This window comes from Zalophus californianus, chromosome 3, assembly GCF_009762305.2.
Source record: "Zalophus californianus isolate mZalCal1 chromosome 3, mZalCal1.pri.v2, whole genome shotgun sequence".
Taxonomy (NCBI): Eukaryota; Metazoa; Chordata; class Mammalia; order Carnivora; family Otariidae; genus Zalophus; species Zalophus californianus.
In genome coordinates this window covers 141,393,640-141,412,986 of record NC_045597.1, presented here as the reverse complement: position 1 = coordinate 141,412,986, position 19,347 = coordinate 141,393,640, and the positions used below count along the sequence as shown (strand labels likewise).

Below are 19,347 nucleotides of genomic sequence, written 5' to 3'. Positions count from 1 at the left end.
ATACCCTTAATGTACTTTTTTTAAAGAACCCAAGAAGCCTCTCCCAGTAAAGCCTGTCCAAGAAGAACTGGTTCCCACAAAGCCAAAGGCCCCACCCACTAAAGGTAGAGTGAGCAAGACATTATGAGTTCTGAGAGACCCGTGTTCCCTACATGTCTGTCATACTATAAACACATGTTGAAGTGACAGTGCACAAATCGTGTGTGTGTTTGGGAATGTTGTGTTGTACATTGTATTTCTTAACTTTTTGTTCTTACTACTCTTGAGACACCTGGCTCAGGTTTTTAAATCTATTAATGTTGATATTTTATTTAAAGTACTGAAGAAAGCAGTTCCTGAAGAAAAAGTCCCAGTGCCCATTCCCAAGAAACTCAAACCTCCACCACCCAAAGGTACATTGCAGAGTGATAACTATGAGAAACATCTTTGTTTCTATAAACGTGTCTTTCTCACCTTGTCTGCTGTTTTTTTTATTATGTTATATTAATCACCATATTTTACATCATTAGTTTTTGATGTAATGTTCCATGATTCATTGTTTGCGTATAACACCCAGTGCTCCATTCAGTACATGCCCTCTTTAATACCCATCACCAGGCTAACCCATCCCCCCACCCCCCTTCCCTCTAGAACTCTCACTTTGTTTCTCAGAGTCCATAGTCTCTCATGTTTTTTGTTTTTTACTGGATGTATTGTGGTCCTGATTCTTACATTTCAGTTTTTTGTGTATTTTTATGTATATGGTATTTTTGTGGTTGGTTTTAATGCTCTTCAATAATTAATATCTTTAAAGTGCCTGAAGAACCAAAGAAAGTTGTTGAGGAAAAAATACACATTTCAATTACCAAACGTGAAAAAGAGCAGGTGGCTGAGCCAGCTGTTAAAGGTATAATAATTTCCTTCCAAAATCGTGGTCTTTTATAATGTCTCTTTTAAAATTAAGGTAGTTATGTTTGCTTTGTTTCATTGTTATATATGTCTTTGAAGTTAGTCCTTAGGATTTATTGGGCATAAAAATCTGTCAACATAGGATAAGAAGGTAATGCTATCTTTAAAAGAAAAAGTTATTTTGAAATATATCCATAGCTTATTATGTAACAGCTGTGGAGATATATATATATAAAATAGAATGCTTGGATTTAAATTGGTGACCATTTGGCACATTCCTGGCTTATTTAAATTCACGTACTGATAAAGCAATGTTGACCCCAGTTCAACAACTGTTTATTCATTCCAGAGATTTTTTAAAGGCTACAAAAAAATCTAACTCAGTGGCTAGTCATTTTTTTTTCTAACTATGAAGAAACATCTCTGGCCTTTCAGAAAGCATACTTATCTAGAAGGAAATTTAGCTTTCAGTAAAGGATATTTCCTACAACCTGAGATACCTGAACACTAAACATCATTTCACATTTGGGCTCTGCTACTTCAAACTTACTTGTGTATATTTGTATATTTTTATCCCCGTGAGGTTCAGAATCATTTTCATGGAACATATAAAGTTTTTTTTATAAATGAACAGTTGTATATCTATCATATGAGAGGCACTTGCAAAATTATTCTGTCTGCTTAAAGTATGACAAAGCAAGCATTGCCTGGTGGCCTGTTTCTGACAATAAAATACTCTTATACTTAAATTTCAAGTGCCTGTGAAGCCCAAGAGAGTTGTCACAGAAGAAAAAGTACTTGTTCCTAAAAAAGAAGTAACAGCACCTGTTAGAGGTACCTAATACCACTCTTTTTAATGTGTTGTTTGTCTTCTTTGCTGTAAAATTCATGTTCAGTTCTATGTGTGAAGTTCTTCTCTGGGAAAGATAAAGCCTATTATTTCTTCTGTTACAAATGGCTATGTTCCTACTGTGTCTTAATTTCATTGAGTCATTGGTAAATGTCAAACCTAAAGATAATCTCTTTAAAGTGCCAGAAGTACCAAAAAGACGAGAACAAGAAGAGATTGTCTTTGAAGAGGAAGTTGTAACCCAAGTAGAGGAATATTTTGAAGAAGAAGAAGAAGAAGAATACATTCATGAAGAAGAAGAATTCATAACTGAAGAAGAAGTCGTACCAGTGATACCAGTCAAAGGTAGATTATATCTCCTACAAAGAGATACATAGCAGCATCTTTAGAGACCAGGTGTCTAATTTGGTCAGATTCTGGGGTTTATTAGCACCAACGACCAATTCTGCTTATTTTAGAAACAGACACTTTTGATGCTGAAGTATGATTTCTGCCATTGCCTTTCACATTTTATATCTTGCATGCAACATTTCCAAAATTCTTAATAATATCTTTAAAGTGCCTGAAATACCCAAGAAAGAAGAGAAGAAACCTGTTCCTGTTCCCAAAAAGAAGGAAGCCCCACCAGCAAAAGGTATAACCACCATTCATAACATAGGCCTTAATCTGCATAGAAATCGTTAGCTATCTTCTGAGTTCACAACCTTGTGTGTGTTGCTCTCTGTTGTTAGAGATGTTAATTGTGCATTATAAAGATGTGTTGTTACTAGTAGTTAGAACTTACCAATAAACAATATCTTTAAAGTGCCTGAGATTCCTAAGAAGCCGGAGGAGAAAGTGCCTGTGCCCATTCCTAAAAAAGAGAAGCCTCCACCAGCTAAAGGTACATCTCTTTATAATCCATCAGTGGGATAATGTGATAATTTACTCATGTAGTAGAATTTGACGAGCCATATCACTTCTTTCCCCGTGACAGTATTAACAAGACAGGGACCACCCAACTGGTTATAGGAAGAGTTTACCATGTATTCATCTCTAAATTTTGCCATGGAAGCATGCTGATGCTGAGTGCTTGGCTCTTCCTCGTTAGTGGAAACTTCTTAAAGTAAATTCTTATTATAATACCAAAATGGACAAAATCACCATTTCCCAGGCATTGTATGTTGTCTTTATCATCAGTCTATGTTTTCTCAGTGTTCTCTATTTAAACTTTTGTTCATCTCCTGGCCTTTGTTTCGCGGCTATTATTCTTATCAATCTTAAAGAGTAAAATTGTATGATGCTTCAATAAAGTCTTAAAATTGCTGGATTCTTATCTACGGGTGAAATATCTGACACTAATCCTACTTGATATCTTTAAAGTTCCTGAAGTGCCCAAGAAACCTGTACCAGAGGAGAAAATACCAGTACCAGTTCCTAAAAAGGTGGAAGCTCCACGTGCCAAAGGTACATGAACTCGCAAAAACTTTACTTCACATTTGCTTATAAGGAAAAATTAACTGGTTCAATTCTGTGCTCTTTGGGGATGCACCTCTTTAATGTTGCTTTATGGAAAAGAAAAGATTTTATTTTAAAGATAAAATGCTTCTTGAAATACCTTGGTTATCCTTTTAGTACCATATCTTAATCTTTTTTAGACTATTCTTAACCTCAAAATTTTATGTTGTATAACATTTTTTTTCTAAATAATTTCTTTAAAGTGCCAGAAGTGCCCAAGAAGCCTGTGCCTGAGAAGAAGGTGCCAATTCCTGTTCCTAAGAAGGTAGAGGCTCCACCTGCAAAAGGTACATTACTTCATCATTTAAGTACATGAAAAAAAAAACCCTTTCACTTATATGTGTTCATATGCAAATTCCCCCATAACATTTAAAATTTGTTTAAAAATTTGTCTTACTAGAAATATTTAGTGATTGTTTTCATCTATATTGCTCTAAGACATATAAAGAACACATTCTTAAAGACAAATAATATTTTTAAAGTGCCAGAGGTGCCCAAGAAGATCATCCCAGAGGAAAAGCCAATACCTGTTCCGAAAAAAGTGGAAGCTCCACCACCCAAAGGTACGTTAATCTCAAACAGAACCAGGGCAAAAAGGAAAACTAACCAGTATTATTCAGCCTTGTTAATTACAATTAATGCTTCATGACCCTGAATCTGAGGACAATTGATGCCTCTATGATCACAGAATATTTGCTTTTCATGTTGTCTCATTGTCATGAATAGTGTACATACAAGTGACACTTGTACGATTGAATAAATATCTTTAAAGTGCCAAAGAAACGTGAGCCAGTTCCAGTTCCTGTAGTTCTACCTCGGGAAGAAGAAGTTCCATTTGAAGAAGAAATTGCTCCTGAAGAGGAAGTTCTCCCTGAGGAAGAGGAATTTCTACCTGAGGAAGAAGAAGTTGCTCCTGAGGAAGAAGAAGTTGCTCCTGAGGAAGAAGAAGTTGCTTCTGAGGAAGAAGAAGTTCCTCCTGAGGAGGAAGAATTTATACCTGAGGAAGAAGTTGAACCTGAAGAAGAGAAAGTTCTTCCAGAAATTAAACCTAAGGTGCCAGTACCTGCACAAGGTATAGCAACTCTTCTTAGAGTCAAGGCCTCTTTTGTCTTGAATTCTGCCTTTCCATCTTTTTTTATTCATCTCAAGTTTTATCTATAATACTTCACTCTTTATGTAGTCTAACATCTAAATCTTAGAAGCGTTCCAGACATGTGTGCCTTCATTATTGTCATGTGTGTCTGTCTCTTGGAAATGATTTGAATGTCTTTTCAAATTTAATGATATGAAATGTTATGTTTATGGTCTTATTCTCATTTGTCTTTTTGTTATATATGTAATACCGTGCATGTGATTTTTAATGTCTTAAAATGAATGTTTTTAAGTGCCTGAAGTGCCAAAGAAACCTGCACCTCAGAAGAAAGTCCCTGTTCCTGCTCCTAAAAAAGTGGAACCTCCACCACCCAAAGGTATACCTCCCCAAAGTGAATACACATTCTTCATCCATAGCTTCACCAGAAAGTTACGGTGGAACTGTGGTTTAGGAAAAGTTATATTTAGAAAATAGTCACATTTTTCTTTCTGAAAATGTTCAGGAACACTGATTTCCACTTTTCATTGGATGCAAAGCAGCATTCAAGAACAAAGATAAAAGGACTGTCCCCCAAATTGCCACGGAAGTTCTACCTAGTGGCCTTGTCATTCCATATGGATATTCTGCAAATCTAAATTACACAAAAAGATACCTGAAAAATATGATGAATAAATTTTCCTAAATTTCATCCTTCAACTATTTATATGAATTGCTTTTATAACACCAGGATGAAAAGGAAAAATGATTGAAGTATTTATCAAAACACTGAGTAATAGCTTATCTCTTTTGATACATACATATAAATGGCAGCCCAGCAGGTTTTGATTTTAGCCTTGGATTTATTCCTTGCTGTATTGTTCTGAGCAAGTCTTTTAACCAATCTGAGCTTCAGGTTTGTCTCCTATAAAATGGGGAGACTGGTATCAGTCCTAGTGGGCTCAGATATTGTGAAGATAAAATAAAGTAAGGTATGTGGAAGTGCTCTATCACTGAATGAATTATCCAGATCAGTTCATAGTACAGAATGAAGTCCAAATATTTATACCTTAAAGCTCATTATTTTCTGCCAAAGGTCATGATATCACTACTTAAACATAACACCTCCACCAGATTAAATAGTCATATAATCAAAGAAATAGTAAAGCTGATCCTTTATTAGACTTCAGGGGTTCAGAAATACTTTATAAATAATGATTTAATAAATTACTAGAGACATGTAAATGGATGAAAAGACAGCATCTGTCCTCTGATATTCAAGTAGGTTGCTGATCCCTCGCTCTACCATACCTATTTCTGTCATAACACTGGGCTCCCAACTTGCCCTACGACTCTATCCTGAGCAACTGTTGCATGTGGTCTTTCTGTGGGTGAACTTCTTGCGTTCTCTATTTTTTGTCCCTCACAATAAATTCTTATCATGAAATGATGTCTTTAAAGTGCCTGAGGTTAAGAAGAAAGTGCCAGAGAAGAAAGTAGTCATTCCTAAGAAAGAGGAGGCTCCTCCTGCCACAGGTACTACTATTCCCAAGCAAATTAAACACTGCCATTTCTTTCTCTCGCCTGTAAGAGTCAAAGTGTCCTCTTTCAGTAGTTGTTAGTATAACCTGTATTATTGCTCTGTCTATTGTCTCTGTGTTTGTGTAACTTAAATTATAAAATAAAATATCTTTAAAGTGCCTGTAGTGCTTAAGAAACCTGAACCAGAGAAGAAAGTGCCTCCTCCTGGTCTTAAGAAAGCAGTGGCTCCTCCTGCCAAAGGTACATCACCCAAACAAGGATGTGTTTGCTGGACCGATGTTGAACTGTGTCCATACAGATGTTCAACATGAACGTTTGTCTGCCTTGTACGGTCTGTCATTGCCATTAACCATCTATGACTCTGGTGCACCCATGTTTGTGTTATGTCAATTTTTCCACTTTCTGTTGTGTGTTTTATGTTCTTATGTATGTTATTTCTAAAAAATAAAAACACTCAACTAATATATCTTTAAAGACCCCAAAGTAACTAAGAAGCCAGGCCCTGAAGTCCCCTTTGCTCTTCCTAAAAAAGTAGAGGCTCCAGCAATAAAAGGCAGAATATCTCTTTAAATGGGCTCTGAGTCTTAAATCACAAACCTCTTTATTTTTGTTTTATTAATTGATTCTGTGAAATCTCCATGTTTCATCTTATGCATGTGTATCTTCATACTTACTCCCTTGTGTTGAAAAACGGGGAAACTGGTCTTTATGCACTCTTCATTGGTTCTTGCATTTTAAGTGCCTAAAACGATCAATATCTTTTAAGTTCCTGAGGTACCTAAGAAAGTGGAAGAAAGACGAATCATTCTCCTTGAAGAAGAGGAAGTTCCACCAGTTGAAGGTAGATGACTTTCTAAGAAAATAGATTTTCCAGGTCATCATTGTCTTATCATTGTCTAATATTGGAAGGAGGCAAATGCACATTTCACTTCAGAAATAAACATATTCAGACTCTAAAAGAAATCGTTATTTACCTAATAGAAATTGGGCAGGCAAATTAAAATCAACTGACTCTCCTTTCTTACATGCTTAGCCAATTTGTTCGTTTGTTTGTTTTATTTTAATGACAGTCTTTGAAAGGAAACTGTATTTGCCATGGGGAATTTTTCATCAAATGACTTTGTTGGTAATAGTGGGATAAACCTACCGAAAAGAAATTCCAGTTAAGCCTGAGTAGTTGATACAGAAAATCTGACGTCTACACCTAACTGAATGTTCTCCTTCAAACAAGTCCACCTCCATTAAAAATAATAATTTCAATTAAATTCTCTCTGACATCTTTTTTGTTCTGAAATTCTAGAAAGGGCCTAACATATTTTGAAGACTCAGTAGATTTTTTTCAAGGACTAGTGAGTTTGTACATGCATTGGAAAGGCTGAGCTATGAATTATCTATGTTTAAGACAACCTCCATTTTCATATATACCCTTTTAGTCTAATATTTAAGAGAATTCTAATTTACAAAATAATAATCTTTTTTAAAGTGTATGAGGAGCTGGAAGAGCCTATTCCAGAAGAGATCCCTGAAGAACCACCTAGCATAGAAGATGTTGAGGAGGTGGCGCCACCTAGAGGTACTGCTGCTTTTTGGAGTTGGACATTAAAATCTCTGGTGCTCCAAATCTTTCTCAGCATAAGTCTAAATCTAATATTCTTTAGTATACTTTTCTTACATCTTATTAATGACAAGTTAAAGATCAATAATTAATGGCACCTGAAGTGCCCTGCCCAACTTTTCTACTGCATCTACAATACAATTCTTGTATTATCGGCACTTGAAAGTTCCCTAGCCAGACCCTATTGTAACACTTTCTCCTAGTTTTCTTGTTTTTAGTTTTTTATTCTGTATTAAAGTGGGGGAAATCTATTTCTGTGTTGTTTACTTTTTAGAATAATTCTTAGCCTATTGTTCCTGAAGACTGTGGCAAGCTTTTGCATAACTGATATTACATTTGCTAATAGGATTAAGAAATAATAGCCTTCCACCTTTAGAGCCTCTACTGCATATGCATAATTACCATTTAGGTTGCTAATATCTTTTAAAAATAAGTAAATGTTTTGTGTTATTTTTTGCATATATGGGTGTTGTTCTGTTCATTGCATGTCATTTTTCAAAATATCTACCTAATATCTTTGAAGTGCCTGAAGTGGTTAAGAAAGCAGTACCTGAAGCACCTACTCCTGTTCCTAAAAAAGTGGAGGCACCACCAGCTAAAGGTATAGCAAATCTCAATTAATGTCTTTAAATTCCAATTAACGTTCTTTAAAAAAAAAAAAAAAAACAGAAATGTCTTCTTTGATTGCTTTCTTAGAGTCATTTAAGTAGCAAACTTCTGAAATTGATTGAGGACCAGTAAAAAAATGTAACCCATTTCATATCTTTAGCCTTTTCGGAATATTAACAGATGATTATGTTAATGGTGGCTGTGTGTGTATAAATTACTCCAGAAGTTTCTCATTCTAAACAGCTGAGAATTTTAATGTTAATGAGTACATCTCTCTATGCTTATATACATAACAATAGACCCTTCTTCCCCACATTCCATTCGTAAATTTTATTCCATTATATATAGTTTTCTCATGTTATTGTAATTATGTATATTATATTGTAGGGGAAAAAATCTGTTCTAATGATTGGATGATAACTATTTTAAAGAGCCTCACGTCCTTTCTAATATTTGGTCTAAGCTTTTCAAGGTTATTACAGAATATCTACTTCTCTTTGCTTCCTAGTTAGGTTAATGCTTCAGGAGTGCTCTTCACAGATAAGCTTATGCTGTCCCTATCACAGTAGGCATCCCCCACAGATAAAATAGTGCTCAGAAGGAGAGGACACCTGTATTAGGTACTCTATTATGGTAATCACTTCAAAAAAGTCTTCATCAAGTTAAAAATAGTAGAAGTAGGTGCAATGTTGGTAATCCCTAGTATTTAAAAAAAAAAAAATAGAACAGCACGGGTTCTTGTGGACGTGTCTTCGTCTTATCTAGTTAGCACAAATAAGTGATTTGGGAAAATATCTTTATTGTCTGTAAAATTGGTGTCCACTAATACAGAGTGACTTCTTAAGCTTTGATTATTATAAAGATGTTGTTTTTGCCATTTTTATTTCATTCATTATTGAGTATTGTCAGCTAACTGAAATGCCTAATATCTTTAAAGTGCCAAAGAAGGTTCCTGAGGAAAAAGTAACTGTTCCTGTTCAGAAAAAAGAGCCACCTCCAGCCAAAGGTACATATTCTGTTTTAAAACTGAACTTCCTGTTAATAGTTTTCATTAAGACTTTTATGTTGGGGGCACCTGCATGGCTCAGTCAGTAGAGCATGTGACTATTGATCTCAGGGTCATGAGTTCAAGCCCCATGTTGGGTGTGGAGCCTACTTAAAAAATAAAATTTTTTTAAAAATTTAAAATTTAAAAAGATTGTTTTATGTCTCTGTGTCTTGACTGTTTTTTTGTCTTTTGTCTATGAAAACTTGCTCTTGATAGTCCTAAATATTAAAACTATATCTTTAAAGTGCCTGAAAAGAAAGTCCCAGAAAAGAAAATCGCAGAAAAGAAAGTCCCTGTGCCTAAAAAAGAAGCTGTTCCCTCAGCTAAAGGTATTTTTGGAAAGATCTTTTCCGTATCTTCACGTATTATTGCATGAAAGCCTTTTTTTTTTTCAGTTGTTTTCATTCTGTATTTTGAATTTATATCTTCATTTCTTCTGTGTTTAAAAAAAATTTTCTTAAAGTAGATGCTCTTTCAGGAAGGACTGTCCTTGAAGAAAAACTATCAGTTGCCTTCCACAAAGAGGAGGTAGTAAGAGAGAGAACAGAATTAGAAGTAGTGGAAACACCAGTGGAAGTGCTTGAGGAAGAAGAGTTCCATGAAGTTCAAGAATATTTTGAAGAAGAAGAGTTCCATGAAGTAGAAGAATTCATCAAAGTAGAACGACCTAGATTCAAAGTACACAGAGCTGAAGAGGTCCATAGGGTAATAGAAGTTTTAGAGACAGAAGAAGTGGAAGTATATGAAAAACCCAAAGCTCCACCTAAAGGTATAGGTGAATTCCATCACCATTACAAGTTGCTATCCCTTGCTCTAACTCATTTTTTTTTAAGTGCATTTCATGTCCAATTTGGAACACTAAAAACCCACTTACTTTCAAAGTTAACATCATGGAATGCTTTAAGCATGAGCTTCAACTATTTGATGCAAAGATTAATATGGAGTAGAGATTAACCTTACAATGTATAGTTTTAGCAGACAAGATAAAGGTATTTGATATCTACTTATCTAAGGAGCTCACTGTATGAATTTGTAGATTCTTTCTCAAATCCAGCTAAGAATGATTGTTACAGGTGCCAAAATATATGACCAGTGTCATCAGTTTAGTGAAATAGAAGCTCCTCAGTTCACTGAGAAATTTACATGTTCAGGCAGAACAACTATGCTTTGTTAATGTGAGTCAGCTGTTCACAAACTGATCATTGCTTATCAAAAGTTTCCACCATTTTATGATATTTTCATTAGAGAAATAACATTAAGGAAGCAAATGAAGCATTGGTAACATTACCTGCTCTCTAGTATTTTTTGAGGATAAACCGCGATACAAATAAATTCTCTTTGGTACCACTCCAGATCTTGCATGAATTAATATGTGTGTAATATGAAGGAATATGTGTGTGTGTGTGTGCTTATTATTCATAGTAAATCTACAATATAGATGAAATTTAGCAAAATCAACTTCTGTCTTGGAAGTGTGATGTAAATTCAAAAAATATAAGTAGATAAAGCATTTATGAGCCCTCACTGGACTAACTTTATTGGTAGTGCTCCCTAATACTTCAAGAACTCATTCTCTATCTAAACACTAATATCTTTGAAGGGCCTGAGATATCTGAGAAAATCATCCCTCCAAAAAAACCACCCACTAAAGTTGTTCCTCAAAAAGAGCCACCAACTAAAGGTATTTCATTAGCGAAACTTGATTGCATTACAAGTTTGTGTTCTTGATGTTTTTCTTCTGTGTTTTGTGTTTTTGGAATTTCTAAAACAAACTAATACCTTTAAAAGGGTTGAGGGGCCAAAGGAAGTAATACCAAAAGAGAAGTCACTGTTGTTATGCCTAAAATACCCAAAGTAAATATCCTTATTAACCAAATAGTGCACCTAAGTTTCCTTCTTTGGTACTATTCAATTGTATATTCACTAACATTTTTATTGATAAATCCAGGTTTTCCTTTTAATTCTTAATTTTAATCATCTAGTAATAATAAATACATAGTGACTATGTGTTTAATGTCCCTGCTTTGTTCATTTTGGGGAACCTCTTGAATTTTACAATAGAAATAAAAAACATCTAATAAATAATATATACTTGTGTGTTTAAAGTCCTTGAATTATTTAAGAACATTATCACTGAAGAGAAAGTACCAATTATTCCACCAAAACAAGCAGAAGTAGCACCAGGAGAAGGTGTCTTGTTAATTTTTCTTGTCACATTCTTATGATTCTAACATGGGAAATTCTTCTGGATTTCTGTTGTCATATTTGTTATCAAAATTCAACTCATTTTAAGTACTGTAATATATTTGATAAAGTGATAGCTCTGTTTCATATTATGACCATGTCATGTTTTGTGTTTACATTTCTCTTATGTTGTGCTTGTTACAAATCTTTATGAATATTTAAAAGTAAAAAAAATTATTACTACTATCTTTAAAGTACCTGAAGTGTCCCAGAAAATTGTGGTAGAAGAAAAAGTACGTGTTCCTGAAGAGCCCAAGTTTCCACCAGCTAAAGGTACCCACCTTTGCTGATTCACCACTAATATAAAACCCCCTTTTATTTACTTACTATGGAGCAGAGAGAGAGAGAGATCTTTCTCCCCTCAATGCCACAATACAGCTGAATTATGTAAACTGCAGTTTATGTTTTATAACAATCCTCCATTTTGTGATGTCCCTCTGGAAACAAAGGCATCAGCCTAAAAGTTGTTACTGTTTTTGTTGATCTTCTTCTTAAGCCACAATTAAATGATATTGACCCCCTCAACTTCTTTTCAAAAATAATTTATTTTAGAAGCTATTGTCAAGGAGCTCTGGAAACAAACATTCCAGATAACAGTAGAAAATGATGCTATAACCCGAAGACAAAGTATTTTTAATATGACAAATCAAGAATTCATCAACAAGGCAATCTAGAGAGATGCATTGACTGTGTGTTTAGTTGGCTTATGATTTTGGAATTCTTGGCATTCTTCTTTTAGATCAACGCTTTTTGTCTTGATATTTTATACCCAATTATGATATTTTTAAAATAAATATCTTTAAAGCACCTGCAGTACCCAAGAAAATTATTCCAGAAGAAAAGGTTCATGATGCTGTTCCTAAAAAGCCTGAAGTTCCACCAACTAAAGGTATACACTGAAACTGATCATGACATGAAATGACTCTTTGTTTAGTTATTGATGGTTTAAAGTGAATGTGTGTGATGTTAAATCCTTGTATTTTGCTTCTTTATATTCTTAGAATACTTGTTATTTATAACAATTAATATACTAATATCTTTAAAGTTCCTGAAGTGCCTAAGAAAAGTATTCAAGAAGAAAAATCTCTTTCTGAAGACACAACAATATACAGTGAGTGTAGAAAAATTGGTGGTTCTCTTTGGTTTCATTTGTGTTTATCTTCATAGCTTTTAAAAATAAGTATACTAATATCTTGTCAAAGCCTAACATGCCAAAAAAAATTTGGCTAAAATTAAATAATTTAAATGGTTATTTGTCTCAGACAAGGTATATCTCCTCACCAATTAAAAAATAAATAGTCCTGTACTTATAACATTGCCCAATTTTAGAAAGGTCATTTGCTTTTTTGAGTTTGTCATTGTCTTGTCTTGTTAACCTGTTCTGTGTGCAAATATCTTCTGCTTTGAAGCGATTTATTTTCTCAGGCCATGAAGTAACTTTAACTTCATAATAATATTTTAACTGGATTTTATAGAATTAAAATGCCCCTTTATTATTTTTTTACTCTTTACAGCCATCATTGGAAACATTTGATAATGTTGCTCAAATCACCATAGATTTATAAGGCCATTACAACATCAAAAGAATTCCCAAGCCATTTTTTGTTGGCTTTTATGCAAAATTATGATTAAATAATTTGAGGAGTAAAATAATCTGAATAATAAAATATTCTGAATAGAATACTATTCAGTGATCTGAGTAGTGAAAATGCCAGTACTCAAGATATTCTTACATTTATTTTAATCTAAAAAATACCAATAGTTCTGATATTCTTTATTTTGATCTAAAAAATTCCCCATTTAAACCCATTTTTTTTTGTCTGTAATACTAGGTTGGGATAAATATATATGATGACTCCCTCCTTTGAATACCCTTTCTATGCTTCAGTTAGGTTATTGTCACCAGACAGTCTTCCTTTCTAAAAGCTAGAGAAATCTTTATTTTCTTCAGTTGCCTTATTTTCAAAGATTTAATTCTTTTTCCTTTTCTTTTCTGCTTCCAGTCCCTACATGGTTGTTAAACTACATATCCATAAACCAGATATGGTTTAAAATTATAGCCAACTAGGTTCCCCGAGAAAGGGAAGGACTTAATATGAATTTCCAGTAGGTCAAATGTAGAATTCTCAATATGCAGCTCAGTATCAACCCTGTTCTTTATGGACAAAACTAAGAGCAAAGGACAATTTTGCCAATAACTTTCTGCAGACAATACAGAAGAATTATATAGTCCCTGGCCAGTGAATTCCTCAATTTTATTATCACCATAAATGAGAGTTCTATATGATAGAACTGGGAATGAGGCTTTCTCTTAGCCGATGTGTTCTTGTCACTAGTTTGTGTCTATGTACTACTGGTAATTTGGGTGATGAGGATGTACTATGTATTATGTTTTCTTAATACTGTTCACCATTGCCTTGAAGTGCCCTTAATTGTATAAATACTAATATCTTTAAAGTTTATGAAGTATCTGAAGAATCCACCACAGAAGAAAAAGTACTTGTGACTCATCCTCCAAAGACGAAAATCAAAATAGCAAAAGGTATATAACACCAATGATCTAGTCTGAAGAAAATTTATTTTGGGCTGATTTTAAAAGCTCTATCTTTTCCTTCACTATTTATAAATATAACTGTACTCATATCTTTTAAGTGCCTGAGCCACCCAAGAAAGTTGTTCTGGAAGACAAAATATATGTGACTGTTCCTAAAAAGAGAGAAACACCAGCAACTAAAGGTACATTTCAACAACATCAAACTTGGATGAATTAACTTTGGATTCAAGACTCAAAAATTGTGTGTTATATAATTTACTATTTTCACAACTTCTAAGTGTTAACCTACTAATATCTTTAAAGAGCCTGATATGACCAGAGAAGTTTTTCCAGAGGTGGAGTTACCCGAGGCTGTTCCCCAAATTCCAGAGCATCCTCCAACTGAAGGTATAATTCTTAGTTATGAAAATCTAAAGAGAATCTTTCTTCTTCAGTCTGCAAAATATGTTTAGTGTTTTGTGTAGGTTCTCAGAACCTCTAACACTAAAATATTAATATCTTTAGGGCCCCCAATGTACCCAAGACAAGGAACTTTCTATGACTTGCCTCCCCCCAAAAAAAGTCCCACTCAAACAATGTACAAGGTTAAACAATTAGAACAAAAATTAAATTTCTAATTTAAAGTTACAATATCTGTTAATATACCTAACTTTTTAAATACTTTGTATCTTCATGTCTTTGCTTTTTCTCAACTAAAAAATACTAATATCTTTGAAGAGTTGGAAGTCTCCAAGGAAGGTCTCCCAGAGCGACAAGTTCCTATTGCTAAAGGAAGAAAAATACCAGCACCAAAAGGTACAAGCCAGAAGAAAGCTGACTTTCATATCTCATGATTGTAGTTGTACTTAACACATGTAAATATACTAATATCTTGAGGGCCCCAGATGCTAGAAAGGAAGTCATTTCAGAGAAGTGGGTCCCCCAAAGCAGAAGGTCAACTGGGTATATACATGTTCCCATGAGTTATTCAAGAGAAAATAGAGGGGGGAAAAATCTTTAACTTTTCTAAATGGAAGATGCTTGGGCTATAAAGTTTAACTATGACATCTTCAGGGAATATATGAAGACACAGAATGTGTAGATGTGACCCAGATGGATCCTTCAATAAGAAATAGCTATTACTTGGTGATTAACATAACAATAAAATTTTTTTAAAAAGCAAAAAAAAAAAAAAAATAAATAGCTATTACTGTTTCCAAAAAGAAAAAAGAAAAATATCAGACTAGCTAGAAAAAAAAATCTACATAAGACCACCATAATATTTATATCCCTAAAACGAGATTGAATTGGCTTAACACTCCCCCTTTAAAGCAGAAATCAGTTCCATCAAATGACAGAGGTGCTTGGCTGTAGACTATAAATCAGTAATTTAACTTTTCATGGGGTTGAAATTTCAGGAGATAATATAACTGCCCATTGGAATTGCTTTTCTATTAAAATAAACTTACTACTAAACATAAGCATATGAATTTAAAATAATTCTTTTCCCATAAGACTTAAGTATAGAAATATTCTCAGAAAACCATGACTTAATAAAATATTAAATTCAACTTCGAGTAGTTTTTTTTTGTAGGATGGTCTCCACCTGAAAGCCTTCTAAAACTAAGGCAGTTAAAACTAGTTAACGTTGGAATTCTGCACTGACTACTTAGTTGTCCTTCTTATTATCTTTTATTTTTTTAGAGTCCCACATTTTTCCATGTTGAATATTTTTAGGCAATTCTAAAGATGAAAAAGTTTTAAGACATCCAGCATAACAATTTCTTTACGATATCCACGATATTCTGTAAGTTAAGCGATATCCAAACACTTTGACATCATTTTTTCAGTCTAGAATCTTTGGGTCATTCTCCTCTCTCCTATATTTGAAAAACAAATACCTTTCTAAAGTGCCTAAGGTAAGGGTACAAAATGAAGCCTATCCAGACAAGAAAGAAGCTGTTATGTTCTCCTCAAATTAATAGCTAAAAGTGCATCATTAATTATACAAAATCAATTTTTTTCACTTAAAGCTAATTTTCCATGATCTAATTTTCTATACATCTATTCCAAGAAATAAAATTACTAATATTGATAGTACCTGAGGTGACCAAGAAAGTAGCTCCTGATAATCAAGTACTCACCCTGTCATTAAAGAATCAGATGCAAGGAGCAGGAAGGTCTCCCAGTCTGGGGCATTCCTGTAGGTGGAGTTAGGACTAAAACTCTTCATCACTCTGAAGTTCAATGTATTAATATCTTTAAAGTGCCTGAATCACTTCAAGAAGCTGTCTCTGTAAGGAAAATACCCATGGCTGCTCCCCCTGAAATTGAAACACCTTCCAGTAAAGGTATCAATCATTCTATCATTCCTGCTTTCATTTCTTTAATAAATGGCAATTATGTGTGTGGTGCTATGGAGCTGGGGAATAATAAACAAGGACAATTAGGACTTGATTCCTTTCTTCGAGACTTTATACATCATCCAATTTTTAAAGGAAGCACCCTTGGAGCCAGAAATACCACTTTGGTGTAGTTAATGTAACTAACGTCTTCGCTGATGCCTTAACCTCTAAGCTTGATACTAATATCTTCAAAGTGCCAGAATCTATGAAAGAAGTTGCTCCTGAAATGCAAGTATCTGAGGATTTTCCTAAAAAGCCAGAACCTCTGCCTATAAAAGGTACGTGATACCTGCAAGCAGATACTGAAGAAGAAATTATCTGTCCTCTGCTCTTACAAGTCTATGCTTTTCTAATGTTCTTTGTAATACCTAAATGTAAACATACTAATATCTTTCAAACACCTGAAGCTGCCCAAGAAGTTCCCTCTCAAGAGAAAATATTTGTGGGTGGTCCTATTCAAATAGAAACCCCTTCTATTAAAAGTATTCATTCAACAAATGCTTAGTAAGGAGGGTCTACAGTGTCACAGGAACTAAGCCAAGTGCTAGTGAAGGGTGAGCACCTCTTCCTGACGATCCCACTAACCCCTAAGACTTAGTTGACTGGGGGAGCAAGGGGAGAAGAAACTTCTAGAAAACTACACTTGCCAACTTACTGTGGTTACTGTGTTCACTAATTCTTTTACACCTTAAATGTGAAATACTAATATCTTTAAAGTGCCTGAAGTGCCTCAAGAAGTTGTTCCTGGAAAGAGAGCTCCTTCCAAAAAAAGAGAACCTCCTTCAGTTGAAGGTACAAGTGACCATTACCTCAAGCTAAAGAAGAAATAGCTCTTGTAGTCTTGAAAATATTTTGCTGTTCCTAGTGATCTTCATAACACTAAATATTAAAATACTAATTTCTTAAAGTGCTGGAAGCGCCCCAAGAAATTGTCCCTGAAAAGGAAACATATGTGATTCCTCACAAAAAGCCTGAAGTTCCTCGTGATGAAGGTATATGTTGCTGGAAGCTTAGAAATTTGGGGAAATGTCTTTTCCTATATGAATGTGTTTCCTGTCTGTACGGATTCTTCTAACTCCTTAATGTAAAAATATTAATATTTTTAAAGTGCCAGAGGCGCCCAGAGAAGTTGTCCCAGAAAAGAAAGTGCATCCTCCCCCAAAGCCTGAAGTTGTACCTGTCAAAGGTACATTCTAAACCACCCTTTATTTAAGGTGGGGTAGGGAGGGCAAAAGCAAGAACCACCTGGCTAGACCTGAAAGGTCTTTTGATGTATAAATGCAGTTCTTGTCTGTGTTGATCCTTGTGACTCAACTGTAAATTTACTAATATCTTCAAAGTGCCCAAGGCTCCCAAAGAGGTTGTCCCGGAAAAGAAAGTGCTTGTGGTGCCTTCTAAAAAGCTGGAAGTCCCACTTGTAACAGGTATTTGTCACCAACCTTAGGTTTAAAAAGATACAACTCTTCTCTTGAAAATGTTTTGCTTTAGTGGTCTCATCATTTTTAAATGTAATTTTACTAATATCTTTTAAGTGCCTGAAGTTCCTCAAGAAATTGTCCCTGAAAAGAAAGCACCAGTGGTGCCTCCTAAAAAGCCTGAAGTTGCACCTGTTACAGGTACTTGTCACTTACCTCAGACTTAAGAAGATATAACCCTTCTGCTCTTGAAAATGTTTTGTTCCAGTAGTCTCATAACCCCTAAGTGTAATTTTACTAATATCTTTTAAGAGCCTGAGGCTCCCAAAGAAGTTGTCCCTGAAAAGAAAGTGTGGCACCTCCTAAAAAGCTGGAAGTCCCACATGTTACAGGTTATTTGTCACCGACTTTAGGCTTAAAAAGACATAACTCTACTGCTCTGGAAAATATCTTGTTCTAGACGTCTTCATAACCCCTAAATGTAATTTTACTAATATCTTTTAAGTGCCTGAGGCTCCCAAAGAAGTTGTCCCTGAAAAGAAAGTGTCTGTGGCGCCTCCAAAAAAGCCAGAAGTCCCACCTGTTACAGGTATTTGTCACTGACTTTAGGCTTAAAAAGACTTTAGCTCTTCTGCTTTGGAAAATATCTTGTTCCAGTCATCTTCATAACCCGTAAGTGTAATTTTACTAATATCTTTTAAGTGCCTGAGGCTCCCAAAGAAGTTGTCCCTGAAAAGAAAGTGTCTGTGGCACCTCCTAAAAAGCCGGAAGTCCCACCTGTCACAGGTATTTGTCACCCACTTTAGGCTTAAAAAGACAACTCTTCCGCTCTTGAAAATGTTTTATTCTAGTCGTCTTCATAATTCCTAAATATAATTTTTCTAATATCTTTTAAGTGCCTGAGGCTCCTAAAGAAGTTGTCCCTGAAAAGAAAGTGTCTGTGGCACCTCCTAAAAAGCCGGAAGTCCTGCCTGTTACAGGTATTTGTCACTGACTTTAGGCTTAAAAAGACATTAGCTCTTCTGCTTTGGAAAATATCTTGTTCCAGGCATCTTCATAACCCTTAAATGTAATTTTTACTAATATCTTTTAAGTGCCTGAGGCTCCCAAAGAAGTTGTCCCTGAAAAGAAAGTGTCTGTGGCGCCTCCTAAAAAGCTGGAAGTCCCACCTGTCACAGGTATTTGTCACCCACTTTAAGCTTAAGACAATTCTTCTGCTCTTGAAAATGTTTTATTCTAGTCGTCTTCATAATTCCTAAATATAATTTTGCTAATATCTTTTAAGTGCCTGAGGCTCCTAAAGAAGTTGTCCCTGAAAAGAAAGTGTCTGTGGCGCCTCCTAAAAAGCCAGAAGTCCCACCTGTTAAAGGTATTTGTCATCAACCTTAGGCTTAATAAGACCTAATTCTTCTGCTCTTGAAAATATCTTGTTCCAGTGGTCTTCATAGTTCCTAAATGTAATTTTACTAATACCTTTTAAGTGCCCGAGGCTCCCAAAGAAGTTGTCCCTGAAAAGAAGGTGCCTGTGATGCCTCCTAAAAAGCCCGAAGTCCCACCAGCCAAAGGTAGTCACCCCCATGTCACTGTGTTTGATACTGTCCATTTGTCTCTACTCTGTCTAATCATGAAAAT

The 19,347-nt window shown here is 34.8% G+C and overlaps 1 protein-coding gene across 1 annotated transcript in view; it reads left to right on the top strand.

Moving 5' to 3' along the window:
* The window catches only part of TTN (titin), a 271,518-nt gene that overhangs the window by 123,316 nt on the left and 128,855 nt on the right, over window positions 1-19,347 (top strand). Inside the window, 19 exon segments of the mRNA XM_027590660.2 lie at window positions 27-104; window positions 318-392; window positions 794-886; window positions 1,645-1,722; window positions 1,919-2,083; window positions 2,298-2,372; window positions 2,544-2,621; window positions 3,101-3,184; window positions 3,439-3,522; window positions 3,718-3,798; window positions 7,330-7,419; window positions 7,985-8,062; window positions 9,008-9,076; window positions 9,364-9,447; window positions 9,597-9,887; window positions 10,719-10,799; window positions 11,558-11,635; window positions 19,001-19,084; window positions 19,197-19,280. Coding sequence (XP_027446461.2) covers window positions 27-104; window positions 318-392; window positions 794-886; window positions 1,645-1,722; window positions 1,919-2,083; window positions 2,298-2,372; window positions 2,544-2,621; window positions 3,101-3,184; window positions 3,439-3,522; window positions 3,718-3,798; window positions 7,330-7,419; window positions 7,985-8,062; window positions 9,008-9,076; window positions 9,364-9,447; window positions 9,597-9,887; window positions 10,719-10,799; window positions 11,558-11,635; window positions 19,001-19,084; window positions 19,197-19,280 — 1,830 coding nt within the window.